The sequence below is a fragment of the Perissodus microlepis genome, chromosome 16, assembly GCF_051167445.1.
Source record: "Perissodus microlepis isolate ML-2025 ecotype Zambia chromosome 16, ASM5116744v1, whole genome shotgun sequence".
Lineage (NCBI taxonomy): Eukaryota > Metazoa > Chordata > Actinopteri > Cichliformes > Cichlidae > Perissodus > Perissodus microlepis.
This window is the reverse complement of record NC_140476.1, coordinates 27210371-27233642: the sequence shown is the minus strand read 5'-3', so window position 1 is coordinate 27233642 and position 23272 is coordinate 27210371. Positions and strand designations below refer to the sequence as shown.

Below are 23272 nucleotides of genomic sequence, written 5' to 3'. Positions count from 1 at the left end.
CCCCCTGCCCCCACTGCGCAGGACACTGAAGCCAGATGGGATATAATCCCTCTAGTATGTTCTGGTTTTGCCTCAGGGTCTCTGCCCACATTGATGTGACCAGCAAACAGGCCCCACCATGCTGATAATAGCATTATAATAGCATTACTCCAAGTTTCATGTAACATCATACTTAGATTAGTAAAACACATCCACATCTATAGAAAAGCCTCTGTGGAGTTTGCTTAGCATTTGGCAATTTTGCTACAAAATTATGCAACCAAATTATGACCAAATGCACTGCTGCCATTAAGAAATGTGTTTGTATGCTGGATATATTTAATCATAGCAGATATTAGCTAAATACTTGTAAATTGCTTCAGTGTGGTCAGATGTTCTGAAGTTGGATGCAGACATTAATCTGTGTCAACGGAGCACAAAGTTTTCAAACCTTTTAGTTACCAAATCCAGACTATGGTCTTCCTTCTAATCATGTTCTTCCTGTTAATCATCTGCCTTTTTGGTTTGTTCCCTACTTTACTTTGATAGTTGCTTTCCTTATGTGATTTGTTTTCTTGTTTTTAATTCCTGTCTCCCTTCATTTTTCTCTGATTGTCCTCACCCATGTATGATTACTTTCACGTTTCCATTTCTTATCCACAATCAGCCACCCGTATATATACTATGAACACTTGTGTTGTGCTGCTCTGTTGTCCAGAAGATACCGTAGCTCCTCATGTTTGTGTTTAATTGTGAACATAAGCCATAATGAAAGTTTTCTTTGTGTCAAGATCACCCACATTCCACATATTTACCTCAACAGATTAAACAGTAGAGTTTTGTGTTGGACACACTCTTAGGAGACCATTCCTGATGTTGTTGTGGTGCTGGTTATTTTAAACGGTTTCAGTGTTTGAATTGTGAGGCTTTGTGCTCTAAAGCAAAGCTGATCCCAGTCAATATAGCAGTAATTTTCTCAAGGCCTATATTCAGGTGTTACAAAAATGTGTGTGTGTGTGTGTGTGTGTGTGTGTGTGTGTGTGTGGGGGGGGGGGGGGGGGGGGGGGGGGTTCTATAGGCAGTGAATCTTAGAAAATAAGAATCAATACTGTTATCTGAATGGATTTTTCCATCCACAGTTTACACCAGATAACACATCCATAAGCTCCAAGATGCAACATTGTCTAATGCAACATCATGAAAGCAGTAACAGTTTCCAGTGGATGTGAGCATGAATACTTCTAAAGAAATTATATGAGCAGTGAATGCTTTTATTTAATACACATTACATCAGCTGAAGACTCAGCCCTCATGCACCATATGACATAATACTTAACTTCTTAATGAAAAACTGTTAACAATGAACAGTGAGGCTTTAGCTTTAGTACCAATAACAGCGGAAAAGATGTTTTTAAGTCAATGAAGGAAATTATGTCTGTGCTGGAGACAGAGCTTTTTCACAATACAATGTAAAGCAGTAAGTGAGTGCAAAAATACATATAGAATTGGTAAAAGTATATTTGTATAAAAATATAGTTTCAATATATACGTTCAAAATACAATTTGAAGTTATTTAAAGGAAGAGTAAGGTGAAGGGATAAAGAGGGCAGCTATGGCAGGTGCAACACTGTTTTTTTCATATTTCAGTACAATCAACAACAAGACAGAAATTTAAGTTAAAGGTCAACATATGCATATATGTGTCTGAGTTATAGATTGTGTCACTTACCCGTTATAGAGCACATGTACGCTATAACAGGTATGTGACATAACAGCACTGAGATGGCTACACGTGTGAGAAGGCAGCTGATGAGTTTCATCTTCAGTGGACTTGGAAAGAAACGTGAGTTTTCCTCCCCTAAGAAACGAACGTGCTCAGTCCAAATTACAACATTCTGCCTCAGTGTGTCATCATAAGCCCTAATTACTCAACATTAATTATATGCTGCTCTCAGGACTCAGGAGAAAAGTGTTTAGAAGTGAACGTCCACAACTATCGACTAGCTTAAATAAGAGTGTTTGATTCTCTCTTGATTATTTTGCAATAAGTTGCAATAATGTAAGGTTTGGTTCACGACTTTAAAAGACGTGCCTTTTTTTGAATATCTGTTGTTATAGAGATTATTATTGAAATTAAAAGGTAGTATAGACACTGGAATCAGTTCACAAGACACTTTCACTTATGTTGCAATATTGACAAAATTAGCATTTTTTGAGGTAATTAATGTTGTCACCTCACAGGAAGAATGTGACATTGCTAATCACTGTGGCTGGCCAATGAATTCGCCGGCCGGGACCTTTCTTTGCGGAGTTTGCGTGTTCTCTCTGTGCCTGCATCGCCTCTACCTGGGTACTCAGAGTTTCTCCCAAAGACCTGTTTCTTAGGCCCGATTGATTCCAAATTGGCCCTCGTGTGATTGTGAATAGTTGTCTGTCTCTCTGTGTCAGTCCTGCAGTGCAACCCCAATTTGCACATCTCATAAACTCATAATTTATTCACAATAGAACATAGCTAATGTATGAAATGTTTAAGATGTGAAAATTTGTCATTTTAACAATACTGCTCAGTAGTCCTGGTTTTTCTTTGGCATTTATTTCATTTTATAATGTCAATTGTTTTCAGTTGGTAAAACGTCTGCACTGCAATCAGGGCTGGCTCTTCTATTATGAAGCCACACTGTTGTAATAGATGCACTATGCAGTTTAGCATTGTCTTGGTGAAATATGCAAGCGCTTCTCTGACAAAGGTGTCATCTAGATTTGAGCACATGTTGCTCTAAAACCTGTATATACCTTTCAGCACTGATGGTGACTTTTCAGAAGCGCAAGCTGCCAATTCCATAGTCACTGGTGTACCCACATACAATAAGAGATGCAGGTTTTGAACTGAGCGCTGACAACAAGCTTGATGGCCTTTTTAGTTCAGAGAATGCGGTGTCCATTTTTTCCCTAAAAACATTTTAAAATTTAAATTCATCTGACCACAGAACAGTTTTCCACTTTGCCTCAGTTCACTTTAAATGAGCTGTGGCAATTAAAAGATGACAGCTTATTCTGTATCATGTTTACATGTGGTGTTTTCTTCATTTGATAGAGGTTTAACCTGCATTTGTGGCTAGCATAGCACTATGCTCATAGTGATTTCTGGAAGTATTCCTGAGCCCATGCAGTGATTTCAATGACAGAATTATGTCTATTTTTAATGTAGTGCCACCTGAGAGCCTAAAAATCAAATGTATTCAACACGCACAGAGATTTCTCCAGATTTTGACAATGTACTAAATCTGTTGAGATATTCAAAGTCTTCACAAAATGTTATATTGAGTAACATTATTCTAAGATTATTCCACTAATTTTTTTTCTTTAGCATTTTTGTGTTGGGATTTTTTTGCAGAAAAAACTCTGTCTTTCTAAGATGTTTTTTGTAAATCAGTAAAACTAACTATCCATCCATCCATCCCTCCATCCATCTTCTTCCGCTTTACCCGGGGCCGGGTTGCGGGGGCAGCAGCCTAAGCAGAGAAGCCCAGACCTCCCTTTCCCCAGCCACCTCCTCTAACTTATCTGGGGGAACACCAAGGTGTTCCCAGGCCAGCCGACAGATATAATCTCTCCAGCATGTCCTGGGTCTGCCCCGGTGCCTCCTCCCGGTGGGACATGCCCGGAACACCTCACCCAGGAGGCGCCCAGGAGGCATCCTTGTCAGATGCCCGAACCACCTCAGCTGGTTCCTTTCACTGTGGAAGAGCCCATCCCGGATGGCTGAACTTCTCACCCTACCTCTAAGGGAGAGGCCAGCCACCCTTCGGAGGAAGCTCATTTCCGCCACTTGTATCCGCAATCTCATTCTTTTGGTCACTACCCACAGCTCATGGCCATAGGTGAGGGTAGGGACGTAGATCGACCATTAAATTGAGAGCTTCGCTTTTATACTCAGCTCTCTCTTCACCACGACGGACCGGTGCAGCGTCTGCATCACTGCAGCCGCAGCACAATACACCACGTGGGACACGGTCGAATGCCTTCTCCAAGTCCACAAAACACATGTAGACTGGTTGGGCAAACTCCCATGCGCCCTCAAGTATCCTTGAGAGGATAAAGAGCTGGTCCAATGTTCCACGACCAGGACGAAAACCACATTAATAACAATAATAATAATACATTTTATTTATAGGCGCCTTTCAGACCCTCAAGGTCACCTTACAGTAACACGTAAACAATACCATAAAAAACATAAGAAAAATGTATATATAGCAAACATGGTAGATAAAATTTAGACATAAACAGTCATAAATGTATAAAAGCAAATATAAAAACTGAGCAAGGTAAAAATGGCCTAAGACAGATCAGGTGTATGAAATTCTAAATAGATGAGTTTTGAGTAGTGATTTAAAAGTGGTGAGACAGTGTGTGGTCCGTAGAGCAATTGGAAGTGCATTCCAAAGTCTCTGAGTCTCACGGTAGTCAGGCGAGCAGGTGGAACTGACATAAGGGAAGCTGAAGAAGAGCGGAGTGTACGAAGGGGTGAGTATGTATGGAGAAGATCGGATAGATATGGAGGAGCAAGATTATGAAGCGCTTTGAAAGTGAGAAGCAGGATCTTGAAATTGACACGGAGGTGAATTGGGAGCCAATGGAGCTTTTTAAGAACAGGTGTTATATGTTCAGTGGATCTAGTTCTGGAAATAATACGAGCAGCTGTATTTTGAACCAATTGCAATTTATGGAGGGATTTATGAGGTAGACCAGCGGTCCCCAGCCCCCGGGCCTCGGACCGGTACCGGTCCGTGAGTCGTTTGGTACCGGGCCGCGAGAGTTGAGGCTCAGGTGTGAAATGTATGGTTTTCAGGGTTTTTATCGGTTTTCAGCGTTATTTTGTTATCATTTTGATTGCTAACTCGGTTTTCCTGGGTCTTTTCACGTGTGTTATGAATAAATCTTCTTTTTTTCGGTACCGGTACTAGTTTTATTTTGTTGTATTTCTCCGCGACACATTAAAGGCCGGTCCGTGAAAATATTGTTGGGCATAAACCGGTCCGTGGCGCAAAAAAGGTTGGAGACCGCTGAGGTAGACCATAGAGAAGAGAATTACAGTAATCCAGACGAGATGTGACAAGAGCATTTACAAGTATGGCGGTACTATGTGGTATGAGTGAGGTACGAAGACGGTTAATATTACGGAGATGAAAGTAGGGAATTGTTCCTCCTGTATCTGAGGTTTGGCTAGCGGACGAACTCTCCTTTCCAGTGCCCTGGCATAGACTTTCCCAGGAAGACTGAGGAGTGTAATCCCCCTGTAGTTGGAACAAACCCTCCGGTCCCCCTTTTTAAAAATGGGGACCACCACCCCGGTCTGCCAGTCCAGGGGTACTGCCCCTGATCTCCATGCAAAATTGTAGAGGCGTGTCAACCAGGACAGCCCTACAACGTCCAGAGCCTTCAGGAACTCGGGGCGGACCTCATCTACACCAAAGGCTCTGCCACATTGGAGTTATTTAACTGCCTCAGTGACCTCGCCCCTGGAAATTGGCGGGTCATCCCCCTCATCCTCAGACTCTGCTTCCTTCTCGGTAGACATGTCAGTGGGATTAAGGAGGTCCTCGAAGTATTCCTTCCACTACCCGACCATTTTCTCAGTCGAAGTCAGCAGCGCTCCGCCAGCACTGTACACAGTGCAGGTAGAGCACCGCTTTGCCCTCCTGAGACGCCTGACGGTTTGCGGCAAACCGTAACATTTAACTAGTTAGTTTTACTAACTAGTTAAATGTTACTAGTTAAATGTTACATTTAACTAGTTAGTTTTACTAACTAGTTATGTTACTTTAGCTTTCTCTATTTAGCATCACTCACTTTTCCAACCTGTGCTGCTTCTGTCCCAACATTTTTAGAGATGGATGGATTGACATTTTATTCTTGCATTTTAACATTTTATACAAGTTTAGAGTGTTTTTGTTTGTTTTTCCTGAAACTTTTTTGACATTTTTAATTAATAATAAAATCATTTTGGTTTGTTAGCCTATATATTTGAATGCATCTCAGAAATTTGGCTTGGTGGGGAGATTTTTTTTCATGTAGAATAAAATTTGAAATTGAGATAATTTTATTAAACATACTCTGTCTCTCTTTCTTCGTGACTTTGTTTATGGCACTTGCAGACTGCTCTGCTCACTTGGCTTATGTTCTTATACAGTATTTTTAGAGCTTCTTTTATGTTCTACCATCATTATTCTGGTGACTGTTGGAACATATGATCCACGGCAGATTCTCGTGTTAACAGACAATGAAGCGTTATCTCATCTTTTTTGGCAGAATTTTGCCTCCGGGTTTTCTATGTAAATAAAGTGTGTTATATAAGATATCAGCCATTGTATTTGCCCTAAATGACTTCAGAGGCTGCATTCATCTCATGCCCCCTTTCCTCTCATCTCGCTATACAGTATCTCTGTTTATCTGTTAACCTATTCACTACCCTCCACCCATAATCATCAATAATTGTTTTTCACATCTTTACCTTTTGCCTTGTGGTTTCACATCTGGGAAGCAGAACCTTATAATGGGTCTGCCCTTTTGTTTGCATCTGTTTCACTTTGTTCCATCTGGTCATGCGAGCGAGCAGGAGAAGGAGGATGTTGGATGATTTGAACGCTTGCCTGCTGCTCTGTTTTTGTTCAGGCTGCTTTGTGCTTCGCTCTACGGCTCAGAGACACACAAAAAGAAAAATCTCCTCCATCTCGAGCAGTTGAGCACAAATGGATGAGCACAACAGAGGATATTTTCCACATGGGACGTTGTATCTCAGCTGACTTTCAGTCACATTCTTCTTACATCCCTTCCTTATCCCCACTTCTATCAAGAGAGGAATTAGAGAGTATTTTTGCGTAGAGCGGTCAACGCCTCATCAATGCTACCACAAAACCAGCGTCTGAAGACTTTTTATCTGTTGTATAAGACTTGTTACACCCGCCCTACTTCGCAGTGTAAAATGTGAGCTCAGGATATTAAAGCTCAAACTGTGTCCACAGCCTGTCAGAAGTCCTTATCTCTAAAAGGAAAGAACCCCAGAGCACCATAAAACTGAATTTCCTAAGCCATGTTTGATCTGCTTAACCTTTTCCGCCTTTTGTTCTTAGTTGGTTTTTATTTGGTCTCGGCACTTAAGAAGTTGACATAAAGGGATGCTGGAAGATGCTGTAGTGCTATACATTCATAGCTTTTGAGAAATTCCTTTAAAAAGGCATTTGAATTAGTTTTCTATATGAAGGCTTTATGTTGAAGGTTCACTCCTGCACCACCACACCTGCAAGACTGCAATTTGTAAAAGAAGGCTACATACATCAAAGTCAGCTTGTCTGCAGGTATCTGACCAAAAGAGAAAAGTTTGCTTGACAAGAGAAATTCACAAATGCTGTGTTTACTTGTTGTTATCAGTACTGTAGTTGTGTGATGATTTGCAGTTGAATTATTATTACAGCTTTTCAGATATCTGTCCATATATTCCTGCCTGCTTTGCTTTTGACCTACCACCTGTTCTCACAAAGACTGGCGCATGTCTACTACTATTCTTCAAATGCCTCTTCTGAAATGTTTGGCTAATGTTTGTGCATGGTCTTAAAGTGTAGCGATATGAATACAAGGGCTACAAGTGGTGTGTTAAAGCAGTTATTTAGCATTTATTAAGAAATATATTCATGAAGCCAAGGCTTGTGTATGCAGCTTCAGCAGGCACAAGGTCCACCAAGTAACTGTGCAAGCAGCAGAAATAACATATAGCAAATTAGCATTAAGTTGCTAATTGTGCAGCTAGAATAACTACAATTTCCTCTTACCTGCCTCACTAAAGACTCAACTCTTTCCAGCCTTGGCAGCAGATTGTCATTGGAACCGCTCCTTTTTACAGACTGGTAAGTGCACACAGATAACTGGGATAACAACCACTGGTAAATTTTAATCCATGTTCATGCATTGATTTGCTTTACGAAATGTTTTCATTGTGTTCTTTCTCATGATTAGTGGATAGTTAGCCACACAGTAAAACTGAGACATGTTCCTGCACACTAATAAACCATTCTTTTTGCTCCTTGTCACTACTATCTTACATGTTACTTTATCTATCGCTTGCTCATTGTTCTTGTACACCTGGAATCCATTCTGTTCTTTTGTCCAGTACATGTTTAGATTATCGCTAGACAACATCTTTATGAGATATTTAGGGCAGAGAGCAATAACCTCAGTTTTGTCTGAATTTAGAAGCAGGAAATTAGAGGAAGTCCAGGACTTTATGTCTTTAAAACATTCTTGCAGTTTAACTAATTGATTTGTATCATCTAGCATCATGGATAGATAAAGCTGGGTATCATCTGCATAGCAGATTTCTTTTTATATAGCAAGGGTATTTTATAATTTTATGTATAATGCATAATGTGTTGATGTGATCGTGTTGTTTGTAGCTGTTAACTTTATTTGTATTTGGACTTTCAGTGTAGTGTAGTGATTTACACATGTGCCAAGTTTGAGCCCATGAGGAGACACAAATCTCTTCAGGGTTGTGTGAGCTGGTTGCACCGAAAGAAAATATTTATAATGAGAGGCTGGGATAAGCATATTTTAGGGCATTTGTGCCTAAAAAGTGAGTAAAACGAAGATGGTGAATTAACTAAGCAATTAATCAAGTAATCCTTGGTTGGCATGAAATGATGGATTATGAGGGCAACACAACACTTCCCTTAGAGATTAATCTGGACCAATGTGATTTTTTTATTTTATTTTAAGTGTCATAGTTACAATGTTGTTCTTTATGTCACTTGCATAAAGAATTAAATGTAATAAACAATACATCCTTTAGAGGCCTCTATTATGATTTTGAATTTTTAGAATATAACAGTGCTCAATTTTTACACTTGGGGACCATTTGATTCTGAATGTGTGGGGGCCGGGATGGTGTAGAACCCAGCTGCTCTTGCAGTGTTATTTCAGTAGATGGTACAAAACCTGATGAGGTGAAAGAACAAACAGCCCGGCCTGTAATGACTTCAGCTGTATTTTCATCTGTTGCTTGATAAGGCTGTTTACCGCATGAATCATGAACTCACTCAGCTGAAGTATAAAACAATGAACCGAACAAAAATATGGAGGCTGCTGAAATAATATCACACAGTCAGGACCGAAAACATAGGCAAGAAAGACAACAGCCATAAGTGTTCCCTGAATGGGAATCATTACAAATCACAATATTATCACTATGCTGCTGTAAAGACATGCACTATTGATTGATTGATTGATTGATTGGTAATTTATTTCAACATGTGAACAATATACAAGTACATTTAGAAAAGAAAATAAGAGAGAAAAAAAATACTATACAAATTACATACAAAAAAACATTCTGATTAATTTACATGTTGAAAGGGTGTAACTATTCTAGTTACACCCTTTCTGGTAGCTATTAAATGTAACATCCAATTGGGTCTGGCTCACAGTCTGTGTTTTAGTACATCCCAGAGGAGCTGGACAGGGTTAAGTTCAAGGTTCTGGGAAAACTATGGATTTTTATAAGGTTTGTGTTCTTTAAACATAGGAAAGGATAATGTGGGGAGCTACAGTTTATTGCAGAAGAGTGAATGCCCAGTCAAATGGTTCAAATCTGCATGGACTAAAAAGTCTGTAAACTGGTTTATAGCCAAGAAAAAAAACCTGCATTAGGTTCATTAATGTGTTTGTCCAAACATCTAATCTTCTTTTATTAAGCACAGTAGCAGTGAAAAAAAGGAAAATTCTATGTTCTATGTCATTTTTTTCAAAAATATTATGCATCAAAGGCTCATTCTTTACTTAGGCCTGTTTTTAAGCTAGCTGTTTTCTAGCTGTATTCCTACGGATTCCTACGAATCTGAATCTGAAGTACTTTAAACCTGCATTCTTTCTAATGGCACACAGGGGGCGCCATTAGACCATAAGAGTCACTGTGAAAATGGACACCAGCTTCATTTCACTGGGATTGCAGACAACATTTTGCTCATGAGTTTATTATTTGAGTCACACGTTTCAAGTCTTATTTTACAAAACACAGATTTTGGAATTCATTTGAGTCAGAAAGAAAGAAAAAAAGCACAAGAGTACCATTGGTACTGTTTCAATGTGAAGTACCCCATGATTTCTCAGTCAATGCTCAGCTCGAGGCTTCACAGTACTTAATTAAGACCTAAAGATTGGGTCGCTATCAGAAAAGAAAGCCAGTCCAGATTCCAGATCTTGCAGCTCCTCCTTGGAGATCCTGGGAAATGCCAGGCTGGATGAATTATATAATCTCTTCATCCCACTCGGGATCTACTCCTGGGTCTCCAGCCGCATCCTTCCAATCTAAAGAAGCATGAGCTTGACTCTAAACTTAATGTTTGAGCTTTTCACCTTGTCTTGAAGGGTGAATCGAGATATCCTAAAGAAGGAACTCATTTCTTGTATTCACACTCTCATTCCTTTAGTTTGCTCCTCAAAGTTCATGAACACAGGGGAGCATTGGAAAGAAGATCAAAGGTTTGCCTTTTCCTCTGCTTCCTGTTCAACATTCTGCTAGCTTTCCCACATTGCCATGAACGCAAATCTACCTGGAGAATTTCACGCTCCATTCTCACTTGCATTGTAATGCTTGATAGCTAACCTTTTATTTATTTATTGATTTATATGTTTACTTGTAATTCTTAAGCGTGGTTTTATTTTTGTATTGTTACCTCCCTGTCCTTCATAATCAGCATATTTAGCTGTATCAGAATCAGTATATAATAACACCCCTAATAGTTAGCATGAGTGGGAATGGTTAATACATATTAACAAAAAATAAATAAATAAAAATATTAGTGACATTTGATATTACATCAGACTTCTATTACCAAAACTAGACAGTAAATAAAAAAAGAATTCCCTTTTTTAGCTTTATAGTTTTTCCGTCATTGAATTATGTAACATGCACAAGATCTGGAGTCAGTGCTTGGTTTGGCAGAGAATCACAGGGGAATCCACAGGAGAAACACAGCCTAATCTTTTAAGTAAATCTCATTCTACACAGCTGCCCATCCAAGACAAGCGGGCAAAATCCAGTGGCTTTGATACAGAAGTGCTTGTTTTTCTTTCTACCAGAGACCTTCTAAGAGGTAAACTTTTTAAATCAGAAACACAGGAACCAAACGCTGCAAGTGATGAATGATTAGCGGCGTTAAAGTCTGCAAAGCAAGAGGAAAGACATCAACAAGCCCAAAAGCCCAGTGGGAGGGAGGGATGAGAGGGAGAAAATGAGCATTTGAAGCTAAAATGTAAAAAAAAAAAAAAAAAATCTATATGATATTAAATTATCTAGACAGCAGAGGTCGGACTGAGACAGGAGCAGGAGCAGAAGTTGGCAAACTGGAGAACCTGGCAAGCGTTCATTGACTTGAAGCTGGAAAATTCTGTTCCCACAGAGCCTGTTTTTCACTATTGTCTCTATTTACCAAATGACCAGTGACTAGTGTTTTAGCACCAACAAGCACTGATTACCAACCAACTGAATTGGAAAGAAGGCTGGCCTTTTATGCTAAGAAGAGACACTGCTTCCATTTGAGAAGTTGTTTGAGTGTGTGGACAGCTTTGTTAGTCCACACTGAACAGAAACACACCTAAATCATTTAAACACACATGCTTCTACAGACAACGTCTTTTGATATCAGTCAGCACAGGCTGATTGACGAATGATATGTACTTGCCCTGGGGTGATAAGTTTGTTCCATAAATTCTGATTTATTATGAGGTAGGAAACAGTATATGGGAAATGTGATTTAAAAATGAAGACAGAGAATACAGAGAAAGCAATCATTTGAAAATCTCATAAACCCAGATTTTATTCACAATAGAACCTAGAAAGCATATCGGATGTTTAAAATGAGACATTTCACTATTTCATAAAAAAATATTAGCTCATTTTGAACAACATGCAGCAACAAAAGGCTGGAAAATAAGAATTGCTAAAATGTAACATTTTGCAAATAATTACATTCACTGGTGACATGTGAGTAACATGATTGGATATAAAAAAAAGAGCATCTTAGAGAGGTAGGGTTTCAGAATAATGTTGCTCAACATAAAATCCTAAAACTTTGAATATCATATACGTAATATCATCCAATACTGACAAAGCCAAAAAACAGTATTGGATGCCTGTGATCTTTAGGCACTCAGAAGGCAGTTGATTAAAAAACAGGTATGATTCTGTCATTGAAATCACTGCGTGGGCTCAGTTCACTGTGCTGTCCACAAATGCAGGTTACAGTTCTGAAGAAGAAGCCATACCGGAACATAATCCAGAAATGCTGCATTCCTGTCTGGGCCAAAGCTCATTTAAAATGGACTGAAGCAAAATGGAAAACTGTTCTGTGGACGGATGATTGAACTTGGAAAACTTCACTGAGTGCATCTTCCAGACTAAAGAAGAGAAGGGATATCCAACTTATTATCAGCCTGCATCTCTGATGGTATGGCAGTGCATCATCAGTGCCTATAGAACTGGCAGCTTATACATCTGATAAAAGGTTTATTCAGGTTTTAGAGCAACAAGTGCTCCCATATAGATCCTACCTCAGGAAAAAGCCTTGCCCATTTCAGCAAGACAGCGGCAAACTGCAGATTGTATTCACAGATAAATAAGACCCAGGACTGCTGAGCAGCTAGAATCCTGTCGGATAAGAACGGGACAATATTTCTCTCCCAGAAGTCCGGCAGCTGCTCTCCTCAATCCCCAGATGTTACCTCTTTCTTAATTGTTTATAAATTTTCTTTGTTCTATAGTAAATAAAACTAGTGTCAATGGGATTTGCAAATCATTGCATTCTGTTTTTATTTATTACACTGAATCTCTTCTTTTTGGAATTGGGGTCAAAGGCAAGAGTGAATGCCAGATGGTATGGCTAATTCCTCCTTTGCAGGATTTAGAACCAGGAGAAGTTAAACTAAGTTTTCTAAAAGTCCATCAGGAATGGATTTAAGTTCAGCAAGAGAGGTTGATCCAGGGCTGCAGCCCAATTTAACTCTTAGCAAGCTCATAATTATTTTGATTTTAGCTTAGTATACAATACAACTAATAATTTCACAAATCAAGCCTATCCTTACCTCTGGCAGTCCATATAGTGACACTCAGCCACAATCCCAGGAGATCAGCTGATCTCAATGCCAACCTGAATCAGCTGATACTCAATGAATGCACTATTTGTGGTGCCTACTCTTCTGCACATCTGCAAACCACTTCGGAACCCACCTTCACCACAGCTCCTCTGTTCATGCTGTATTTGACTTAGTGAATGTCATATCTGTGGTCTTGCTGCTTGCTCAGGTGCCAGAACAGAGCCATACCACCAAAAACACAAACTGTTCACGAATCAAATCTTAATGATATCAGACTGATGGTATGCTTCATGTTGTCTCCATGTGCAACTGCCTTGCACAGTTATATCTCTATCCTAATCCTCTGAATGCTGTTGTATAACTTGTGTTTTGACCACCACAGCAGGACCACAGTATGTAATCCATTTACTGCAGTCCAAATACATGTTTCATAATAATGCTTTACATGTGAGGTAATGTTACAGATAATGACAAAGCTTTGGTTTTACTCAGCCAAAAGTAATTATTTAATTTCCCTACTAACCATTCACCTTCTGTATTAGAAACTTTTTCCCTATCTTCTTCCTGATGCCGTCTGTCCTTTTTTCCTTTATTTACGAATATCACAGCAGATGATGTCGGTGGCACTTAATAATGATTATGGAAATGCATGAAGACACCCTTATTGAATGTCAGTGGAAAACCAACAGTTAGGTATTTGTGTAACAGCGGCCATTGAATGCTGTTTAATGAATGAATTCGTGAATCCTCTGAGAACTTTCCCATAAAGCCTAGTTTCTTCAGGAAAGCCTTGTTTCCCTTCTCTACAGGGTAGTTACTATGTAGTCTTTCATTATTTGAATATGGCAAACAGCCACTGAGTTCTTTCTGGGGAAGTCACAACAAGTAATTTAACTGTTAGTTAATGAATGAGGGATTGTGGTTTGTGCCACACAAAACTGACTTTTTTGTCTTTGTTTTACAGAAGTAAGGCTACCTCATGATGCATTGTTAAAGTATTTCAAAATTTGGGCCATGGTAACGCATCATTATCTGTAGTTCCCTGCAATTTTGTGTTGCTCAGGAACCACTTAATATGAATTCATTAATTATCAGGTTGTTTCGTATTCATTCGTCATGTGTTTCTTAGTAACTGCTCATTTTTTCCGTATCATGTTTTCAAATTCCTGGCAGTTGCACACAGTCTCAAAACATAATGAAATATGGATATAAGCTCTGAAGATTCAAGTATATGGCAGCATGCTGGAGAAATTAATGCAGTTTGTAGAATAACAACTAGAAACTGACCCTGATTAGTATTTAGATCTTTATAATCTATCCAGTAGCTGTCAAGAGATCTCAGTCTGGACATAACGACAGACTGCAATCATGTCCCTACTTAAAGTATACGCAGTCAAACAACACTAGTTATGCTCTTTTTGCAACTCCAAGTGATGTCAAAGTGAGAAAGTAATGTGACTTCTAACGAACCCACATTAGGTCTCGGAGGAATTGCACTTTACTGCTGCTAACTGAGCACACTGGCCTTCGAACACAATGGCCAAAGAATAACATGACAACTACTTCTATTTATATAAGTTCCTTGTCTAGTGTTCAGGCTTGCCAATTAGTCAAGTTTCTCTCTCGAGGATGCTGCCAGTTCTGTGCTTCCTAAACTTTTAACACTTGGTCACTTTGAAATATTGACATTTTCCAATGGCAAGTTTTCCAATGCTTCTTTTTGTAGTGAAGAACAGCAAAAGAGTTCCAATGCAGTCTAACAAACCACACTTTCACCTTCACTTTGAAATAAAGTTATATTACAAAACACAGTCAATCTCTGAAGGGAGAGTAAACATAGTCCCTGAATGTCTCCAAAGAAATCTGTAAAACTTGGTGGAAACATCTGTTAAAAGGAAACAACAGTTGTTTTTCTGTTTTAGGTGATGTATGACTGTACATCTTCAACTATCATGGGTGCAAATTCTAGTCAAGTGAAACCCAAGTTATTCAAGCTCTTTAAAGCATTAAAGAGGAGTGTCAGGAGGGTTTTATAAGGTGTGAGAGCACTTCAGTCTGTCAAGTATATTTTGACAGCTCATCTCCAGGGACCGTGTGACAAAAACAAGGCATGGAAGAGGGGAGAAGCAAACCAGCACTGCACAGTAAGAACTGTATTTGCCCCCTGTGGTTTTATGTAAAATGGATGAGAAACAAGCTCTGTGTCCACAGTGTTCACACAGCCACAATGTTATGTTAATCCTCAATTTCCCAAGACACTTGGGGTGTTTGTTTTAGCCAAATAGATTTGTAGAGCAAAGCTGGATCTCTAAATCATCACCTGGCCACTTGCCAACATGACCAGACAAGACAGGCACACCAGCCAACGCCACAAAGTATTAGCATTTGGCTGGTAAGCTGATATGCACGTGGCATGTTTAACATACTCCCTAATAAGATATATGGCTATGCTTCCTGTCTGAGTAATATAACCGTATATTTGAAGAGAAACCTGACTGCTTCAGCAAGGCTCATTCAAGGAATGCAATTTCAAAACAGTGTAAAAAGTGAAGAAACGTATTTTTGCTCCACAAAGCTTCCGGAGGCCTTTTTAAAGACAAAGCACTTTCATGTTGGGTACATCCGATTCTCTCAAAATCAAGGCAAATAACAGCTATGCTGGCATCTCTGTGAGACACCATGCTATGAGTGTCAACACATATACAGTGACAGTGTGAGCATGCCTAGGCTGCCATGGACTGAGTCCCTGAGCACAGACAAGAAAAAGGCCCAACTCCTCTATGCAGCAGGATTAAAAAAACGAAAATAAAACAATGAAGAGTGATTTAAAGAGAGCTTTAGTCTCTTTGTAGTTACGGTCCAGCTTGCTCTGTCTCATATGCTTCTGTGGTTGCATTATCCCTGCTGTAGTCAATTTGAATGTTGCTGTTTTGTGTCTTTGTACTTGTCATGTTACGTCTCTTTGTAGTGGTTTTTTACCTCTGTAATCACTTTTGTTTATGTGTCTTTTGACGTATCTCTCTGTAGTCATGTTGACTTTTTATTGCTATTATGCATCGTTCTGAAGTTTTTAAGTGTCTAATTGTTGTCATTTTCTGTCTCATAGTAGCCGACTTGGCCAGTATACTATTTACCATGCTTACCATCTTAGGCCACTGTCACACGGGCCTAGGGACCAATTGGTGAACCCTGGTAACTTTATTCCCCAGTTGGCTACAAATCGTTGGTGGAAGTCAATATGAAGTGATTGCTAAAGCCACATTTGCACAGCCCTAGACACTGGTCAGTGATATCTTGGTAACTACCAGTCACTAGAGCAAAGTACAATGTCCTCAAGCACTATGCTAGGGGTTGTGAATGGTTGCTGGCAGTTGCAAGAAAGAAATTGGTTGTAACGAGGTATACAGTGCTATATCAAAAACTTCCTTGCGATTACTTTCGTGTCTGGCAGGTTGTCACAGTCACCTATAGTTTGCATGGAAGATCCTGAATACCTGCCAAATGGTAGTAAGCTGTGAAAAGTGAAACAGATCCGTTCACTTGCTGCAACTTTATAGGTGAATGTTCTCCATCTCCATTTGTATTCCACTTATTCAGGTTTTAGCACATCTCAGAGAATAAATGTAGAGTATTCAAGGAGAAATTCATGTCTTTCGTGTAAACACAGCTGCAACTTGCATTATTAAATTATAGCTAGCAATTTATCCCAGTGTATGTATAGAAAACCTCCCCACCTTCTCAGATTGTAGACTGAAATTCAGGTGGAGCAGGTGCTAGCTAGATGAGTTTTCTGCAACACATCTAATTGATGAAAGGTCTAACTTGCCAAAAGTAATTAAATAGCCCACATTTTTAACTTGAACTGGCTTCTTTCGCTTCTACACTTTCTCTAATTAATTGCACCGTTTTAGCTGTTAGAAGTTTATGACTCAGCACAGGAGGTTTGGCTGGAATGGTAATTTGGCACTTGCGCAATAAATTTTTGCCCAAGGGCCTCTCAACTGGTTCAGCTTTATCAGTGATCTCACTTATTATTATGCATAAAATGTGGGCTCTCCTAGCTTCATTATTGACCCCATTACAAATATAATCTTGACAAGTTCAGCAGCACAAACTCATCCGTGACCTCGTTAATAACCATCCATAACCTCGCCACTTGATTTCGCCTATAATCTTCTTTTTGACATCAATAATAACCTCTTAAAATCTCACTCATGGTCACTATCACATTTCATAAGATCACTTGTAATATCATCATTATGCCTTTTCACCCTGAAACAAAGCTGCGTTTGCTCAGTGAATCAGTAAACAAATCACAATCACTGCAACGGTGTAACAACATGAGAAAATAATTGCTTTGTGTGTGTTTGTTTTGCATCAGTCTGGCTAATGAGTTCCTTTGTCTTCTCATTAAAGACCAGGGAAGGCGAGTAATAGGCACTGGAGGTCGTTCTTTTGGAAGCACTCTTCCTTTTGACTAATTTGCTGCACTTCTTCTCACGCAAATGAATTTGCTACTTAGGGCTTAAAGCTTCTTATGTGAGCAGCAGCTCGTGACATTTACAGAGACACAGAGAAGCTCAAGGAAGATGAGAATGGATCAGCAGGAAATGGGCAACAGTGAAGGACGGTGGAAGGTGGGTGTATGTGTGTATGTCTTGGAGAGGTTATCTGGGTATGGTGGGACAGTGAGAGGCAAATCAACAAAGAAAATGAAGGAGGGAAGAGGAAACTCTCAGCTTCCTGCGGCATTAATCAGCAGCACATGAACCACCAGAAATGACAGCAGTGCTTACATACAATGGAGAGAGAGGCCATCTCTACTTACCCCAAATATGAAAGCTTGATTGGGTCATTGGACTTCTTTTTTTTGTGATAATCATCCCTCCCTCATCCTTTATGTGGTCTCCATTTTTCTTTAAAGGCACTTCTAGAGACACCCAGAGGCTGTGCTAAATGGCAGTCTCTGAATTCTGAATAACCTCATTTTGGGTTATGAGACAATAGGAGCTGGGAGTAGACACCAGGCATGCAGCCACTGTGAGTTTCACTGTGGTCATTTCACATCTCGACATCTTTATTTGGCTGTGCCACAGTGATTTGGTGCTATATTAATAAAGCTGAACTGAATTAAATTGAACTGAATCTGACCTAACAGTACTATGGCTTTATGTGATTGCTGGTAGTATATACATTGTTCAGGCACAAAATTATAACCACCTGCCTAATATTGTGCTGGTCCCCATGTTGCTTGTTCCATTGAAAAAGTTGTGAGTTGGGGCCTCCAAGGATCGGAATTATTTGTCAAGCACACCCCACATATGCTTAAATTAGAGATTTGAGATCTCAAATGGATGGTGGTGGATGTCAAATAACATCCACATGGATGGAAGAACCCAAGGTTTCCCAGTAGAGCATTGCCCAAAGCCTCACACTGCCTCCACCTGCTTTCTTTCCTCCCATAGTACATAATGGTGCCAGGTGTCCTCCAAATAAGTGATGCGCATGCACCCAGCCTTCCATATGATATAAAGGAAAACGTGATTTATCGGCTCACCTTTTTCCATTCCTTCGTGGTCCAATTCTGATGCTCACGTGCCCATTGTCATGGACAAGGGTTAGCATGGGGACCCTGACTGTTCTGCAGCAATGCAGACCAGTTAGTGTGCATCACTGAGCCTTAGCAGGCCATGACCCACTGGTTATCACTGTTCCTTCCTTGGACCACTGTTGATAGATACTAACCACTGCAGACCAGGAACCCCCCACAAGAGCTGCAGTTCTGAAGATGCTCTGACCCAGTCATCTAACTGTCACAATGTGGCCTATTTCTCCTGCTTCTAACACATCACCCCTCACCATCAACGTTCACTTGCTCTGTAATATATCTCAGCCACTAACAGGTGCCATGGTGAAGAGATAATAAGTGTTATCTGCTGCACCTGTCAGTGATTAACATGTTATACCTGATTTAAAGAAAACAACTTTCTGTTTCCAGAACAGTTTTAAAGTAACAAATAAGTAAAGGAGTCTGAAGAAAAGCTTTGGGAACTTAGAAGCTCATTCTTCAGTAATTATTGCAGCTTTGTAGCAGCTAAGATTTGTTCAGTTCTTGTTTTGTTTGATTTTTGCCTTTTCTTCCTTCCTGCAAAAGGTTTGTAGTTCTTTTAAATTTCTTGGTTGCTTTGCATGTGCAGCTGTCTTGAAATAAAGCCCCAGATTTCTGATATTTTGATCAGGGTGACTATGAGGGCCATAGTAAAACCTTCAGCTTCCACCTATGGATTATAGAAAATATTTTAATTTAATCTTTAGTTTTATTTATTATTTATTTTACTGTTCACTGATATTTAATGAAATTCATTCTTGCTCACTCATAGTGTTACTGGTTGGAACAGATATATAAGTGTGACTGATCAGCCCTATATTTAACAATTCTGCATTGTTTTTTCCCCACATTTTTTCTCATGGCTTTCAGTAAGTTCTGTTTTAACTATATTAGTCCACAATACTTGTTTCCAAAATGCATCTTCAAGCAACTTAAAGAAGTCCAGACAGTTTTCTTTCCAAGCTGAGACCAGCTACCTTTTGCTTTGTTCTTATAGCATTCTCTTGGAAAATGGGGATCTGTTAGATTTGAAAACTCCAATACTTTCCTGATGACTACTGTGTGACCAAGCACAACAAGTAAATCTGACACAACTTGGTAATAGTTGGTCATTTCTATTAAAGAGTCCCCATTCTTCGTATTTACTGTCACTCTCCCTTTTCTAAAAAAAAAGAAGAAAGTTTTTATTCTATAACTTTATGCCTTTTAAAGATCACTTCATGCTGTGTTCATCACAGTAACAGAAATCTGAAGACGTCCAAACTTTTGCATGCTGCCGTATTTTTGTGAAACAGTGATTTGAAGGACTGCAGTAACTTGGTCTCTGCACCACCTCTGTGTGCCCCTTTCTTGTTGTGCTGAAGTAGCACTTGGAGTAAACACTTCACTCACAACAACAGCACCAAACACCTCCATCACTGCTGCTCTCCATCTGTCCTCAAGCCACAGCCATGCATGAATTCTAACATATTTTCAAGAGCAGTTCTCTAAAAACCAAATATAAGTTTTTCAAAATGCAAAATAAAACGTCAGATTTAATGTGATTTCTTCACTTCCTGCTCTCACCAATGTCTCAGAAAGGATTTGCAGTTGAACAAAGCTTTACACATGCAGGCAGGTGGAGTTTGTTTAGTCATTAGTCATGTAACCATTCATTCTTTGAGGAGAAAAAAAGCCCACATCAACAACAACAAAGCACTGTGCCTGCTGGACTCGAGTCAGCAACACACCAAATGTCAACTTAATGAAGCCCAATATGAGTGTCACTCAATGCTTACCATAGAGAATGGTCACCATGGAAACCGGCATGACCAAGATGCCGAGAAGCATGTCAGCTACTGCCAGTGACATCAAGAAATAGTTTGTGGCGTTCTGCAGCTTCTTCTCCAGGGAGACGGCCAGGATCACCAGGATGTTGCCCATGACCGTGACAGCGATGACCACTAAAATCAGCAGGGCTGCCCAGTTTTTCTGCATCAGCTGCTCCGAGGGAGGACACTGAGACCCGTAGACTCCCACCACGTTATGGTGAGACCAGTTCCCCAGCTGTGCGTCATTGCCATTATGAACCACGTTGTTCCTCTGGCAGCCCAGGTTCGTGGCATTGCCGCTTTGGAGGCCACCTTCCTCGCGTGGAGGCCAGGGGTTAGACCCCAGAGTGGTAACGGCTGTGACAGTGTTAGAGATCAACTCTGACACATTGCCACCATGCAGGTTCATGGTGTCAGCTCGATAAATGCTCAGGACCGCTGCCTGGAAAGTGGGTCAGAGTGGCGGAGAAAAGAGGAAAGTCTGTTCATCGCTCACTTGTTTTCCATTCCCGTTGCTCTGAATATTATAAATACAACACCGTTCATCACTCGAGCAATTAACCTGTAATTCAATATGGTTTACCACTTCTTTGCTCCATCATGTCAAATAAAAAAAAGAAGAAAAGTCCCCGGATTGACTGTCAGAGGATCAAAAAATCATCTCCACAACGGGGAAACAAAAATAGCATTCTGCTGAATTCAGCGCAACCAGAAGAGCAGCTGTTTGATCTCACAGGACAATGCCAAACGCTTAAAAATGATATCTCGCTTGGTTAATAACCTCACTGTGCCAACAGTCCATCATCTGGCTCTGTGAAAACAAAGAAACAAAAGTATTCCGTTGCCCAAAATATCCCAAACAGAACAGAGTTGTTTTAGGTCCCATGTCTTCAGTGATTTACAAAAAAAATCTGATTATAGAATCCACTCAAAGCTGGCGCGATGGCAGTTGCAGGTTTCTCCTCCTTGGAGTTTGAAGTCAAGGCTGTGTTCATGTTAAAAATATCAGGTCCATGTGAAGTCGGGAATCTTACAAATCAGAATTTCATCGCCTGGTTGAAGCAGTTATTCAGTAACTTTGTTTCTTTTCAGTCAGTCTTTAATGTATGATCTTTAAGGAGTATGAGAACACAAACAAATAAAAAAAACCCTCTAGCTCTGGTCATTCTTAAATATTATAATGACACACTGGTGTTATCAGTTTGACACAAACCCTGACTTACGTGTGAATGTTCAGAATTTGTTTATCCTAACTGACACTCCTGCACAGATGTCATTATGCTGTACGTGCGTGTTTCCTAATGTGTGTGGAAATCTTCAAGCGTCCTTGCTCTCTCGTCTCAACTCATCCCTGCACCTGTGAGAGTGCGTCGGCAGCTGACAGACATCGATGATGAACATGATGATATCTGACATGTGTGAGTATGTGTCACTAACTTTCCAGTCTCCTTCCTTCCTTCACTCGCATTTCTTGACTCATAGTAAGAAAGTATTCCTTGTTCACTGTAACTAAGAACAATGTTAGACCTCCAGAGAATTAAATATTCCTTACATTTTTCCTCCTTGTACTTGCATAAGCCCCCAGTGGAAAATGTCAGTCACTCTTCAAATCCTTCATGAATAAACACAGATGTCCTTCCTTCACAGACCTTGATCATTCATTCTGCACATCTCCACTTTCCAAAAAGGAAAAAACTAAAAAAGAAGCAGAAGGAAGAGAAGGAGGAGGAGGAAAGCAAACTTCTTCTCTCTCTCCCATCAGCAGACTGAAGAGGCTCCGTGTGTTTTCGGCTTTCCAGGAGAGTGCCGTTAAGTTGTTGAGTCGTCTTCTGTGGTGAACAGGAGCTGAATGCTATTCTGCTTCTACTCGCTCACGCTGCTTCTCACATGCAGCCTCTCTCTCCCTCCCTCTCTCTCTGCAGCTCTCTCACTGGGATCTCCTGCTCTCGCTCTCTCTCTTTCTCTCCCTTTTTACCCAGGGTCTCTCCCCCGCATACCATATTGGTATGCTCCCTCTCTCGCTCTCTCTTTCACAAGCGTTCTCTTCTATTTATTGTGCCGCTTTCTCTTTCCTCTTCTTATTCCTGAATCTGGAAGTCCTGTTCTCCCTCCTTCTGTCGCTCTCTCACACTCTCTCTCTGTTTCTCTCACTCAAGTTAAACCTGCATCTCTCTCAATTCACTTTACTAGCATTACCATATTCAGCAATATGCCAAAGCCCCCTCTCTCATATATATGTGTATATATATATATATATATATATATATATACATATATTTGTAAAATGTCCTTTAGCAAGTTGTACCATGACCAGGTGCAACTGGTCAAACTTGCTGTAGCCATCAACAAGCTTGCCTGGCTATTTGACCATTCCTCTTGGCAAAATTTGTAGACTTCATTTAAATGAGTTTACTTCCTGGCACAGAGCGGGCTTTTAAGTGTAGAACACACATTCTCAATAGGGTTGAGGTCAGAGCTTTTTGGGTCATTTCTAAACAACTGCAGTTTCCAGGATCATCAGATTAAACAACTGTATATAAGTTCAAATTATTTAGATATGTCGCCACCACACTGCCAAGGTCGGGGAGAAGACCTCAGTTGTCACCCTCAGATGAGAGAATTATTCAGGATCAACCCAGGAACCACCAGGACTCAAGCCTGAAAACCGCTGGAACACCAGCATCATTGTCCACAGTGAGGTGTTTTACATTTTTATGAAATGAGAAAGTGC

General features: G+C 40.1%; 1 protein-coding gene across 1 annotated transcript in view; it reads right to left on the bottom strand.

The window, feature by feature from the left end:
- Positions 1-22622, bottom strand: part of htr2aa (5-hydroxytryptamine (serotonin) receptor 2A, genome duplicate a) — an 89391-nt gene extending 66769 nt beyond the window's left edge. The window contains exon 1 of the mRNA XM_084954759.1: positions 20509-22622. Coding sequence (XP_084810885.1) covers positions 20509-20950 — 442 coding nt within the window. The 5' untranslated portion in view covers positions 20951-22622. The remainder of the gene's footprint in view (positions 1-20508) is intronic.
- Between the last annotated feature and the right edge of the window lie 650 nt (positions 22623-23272).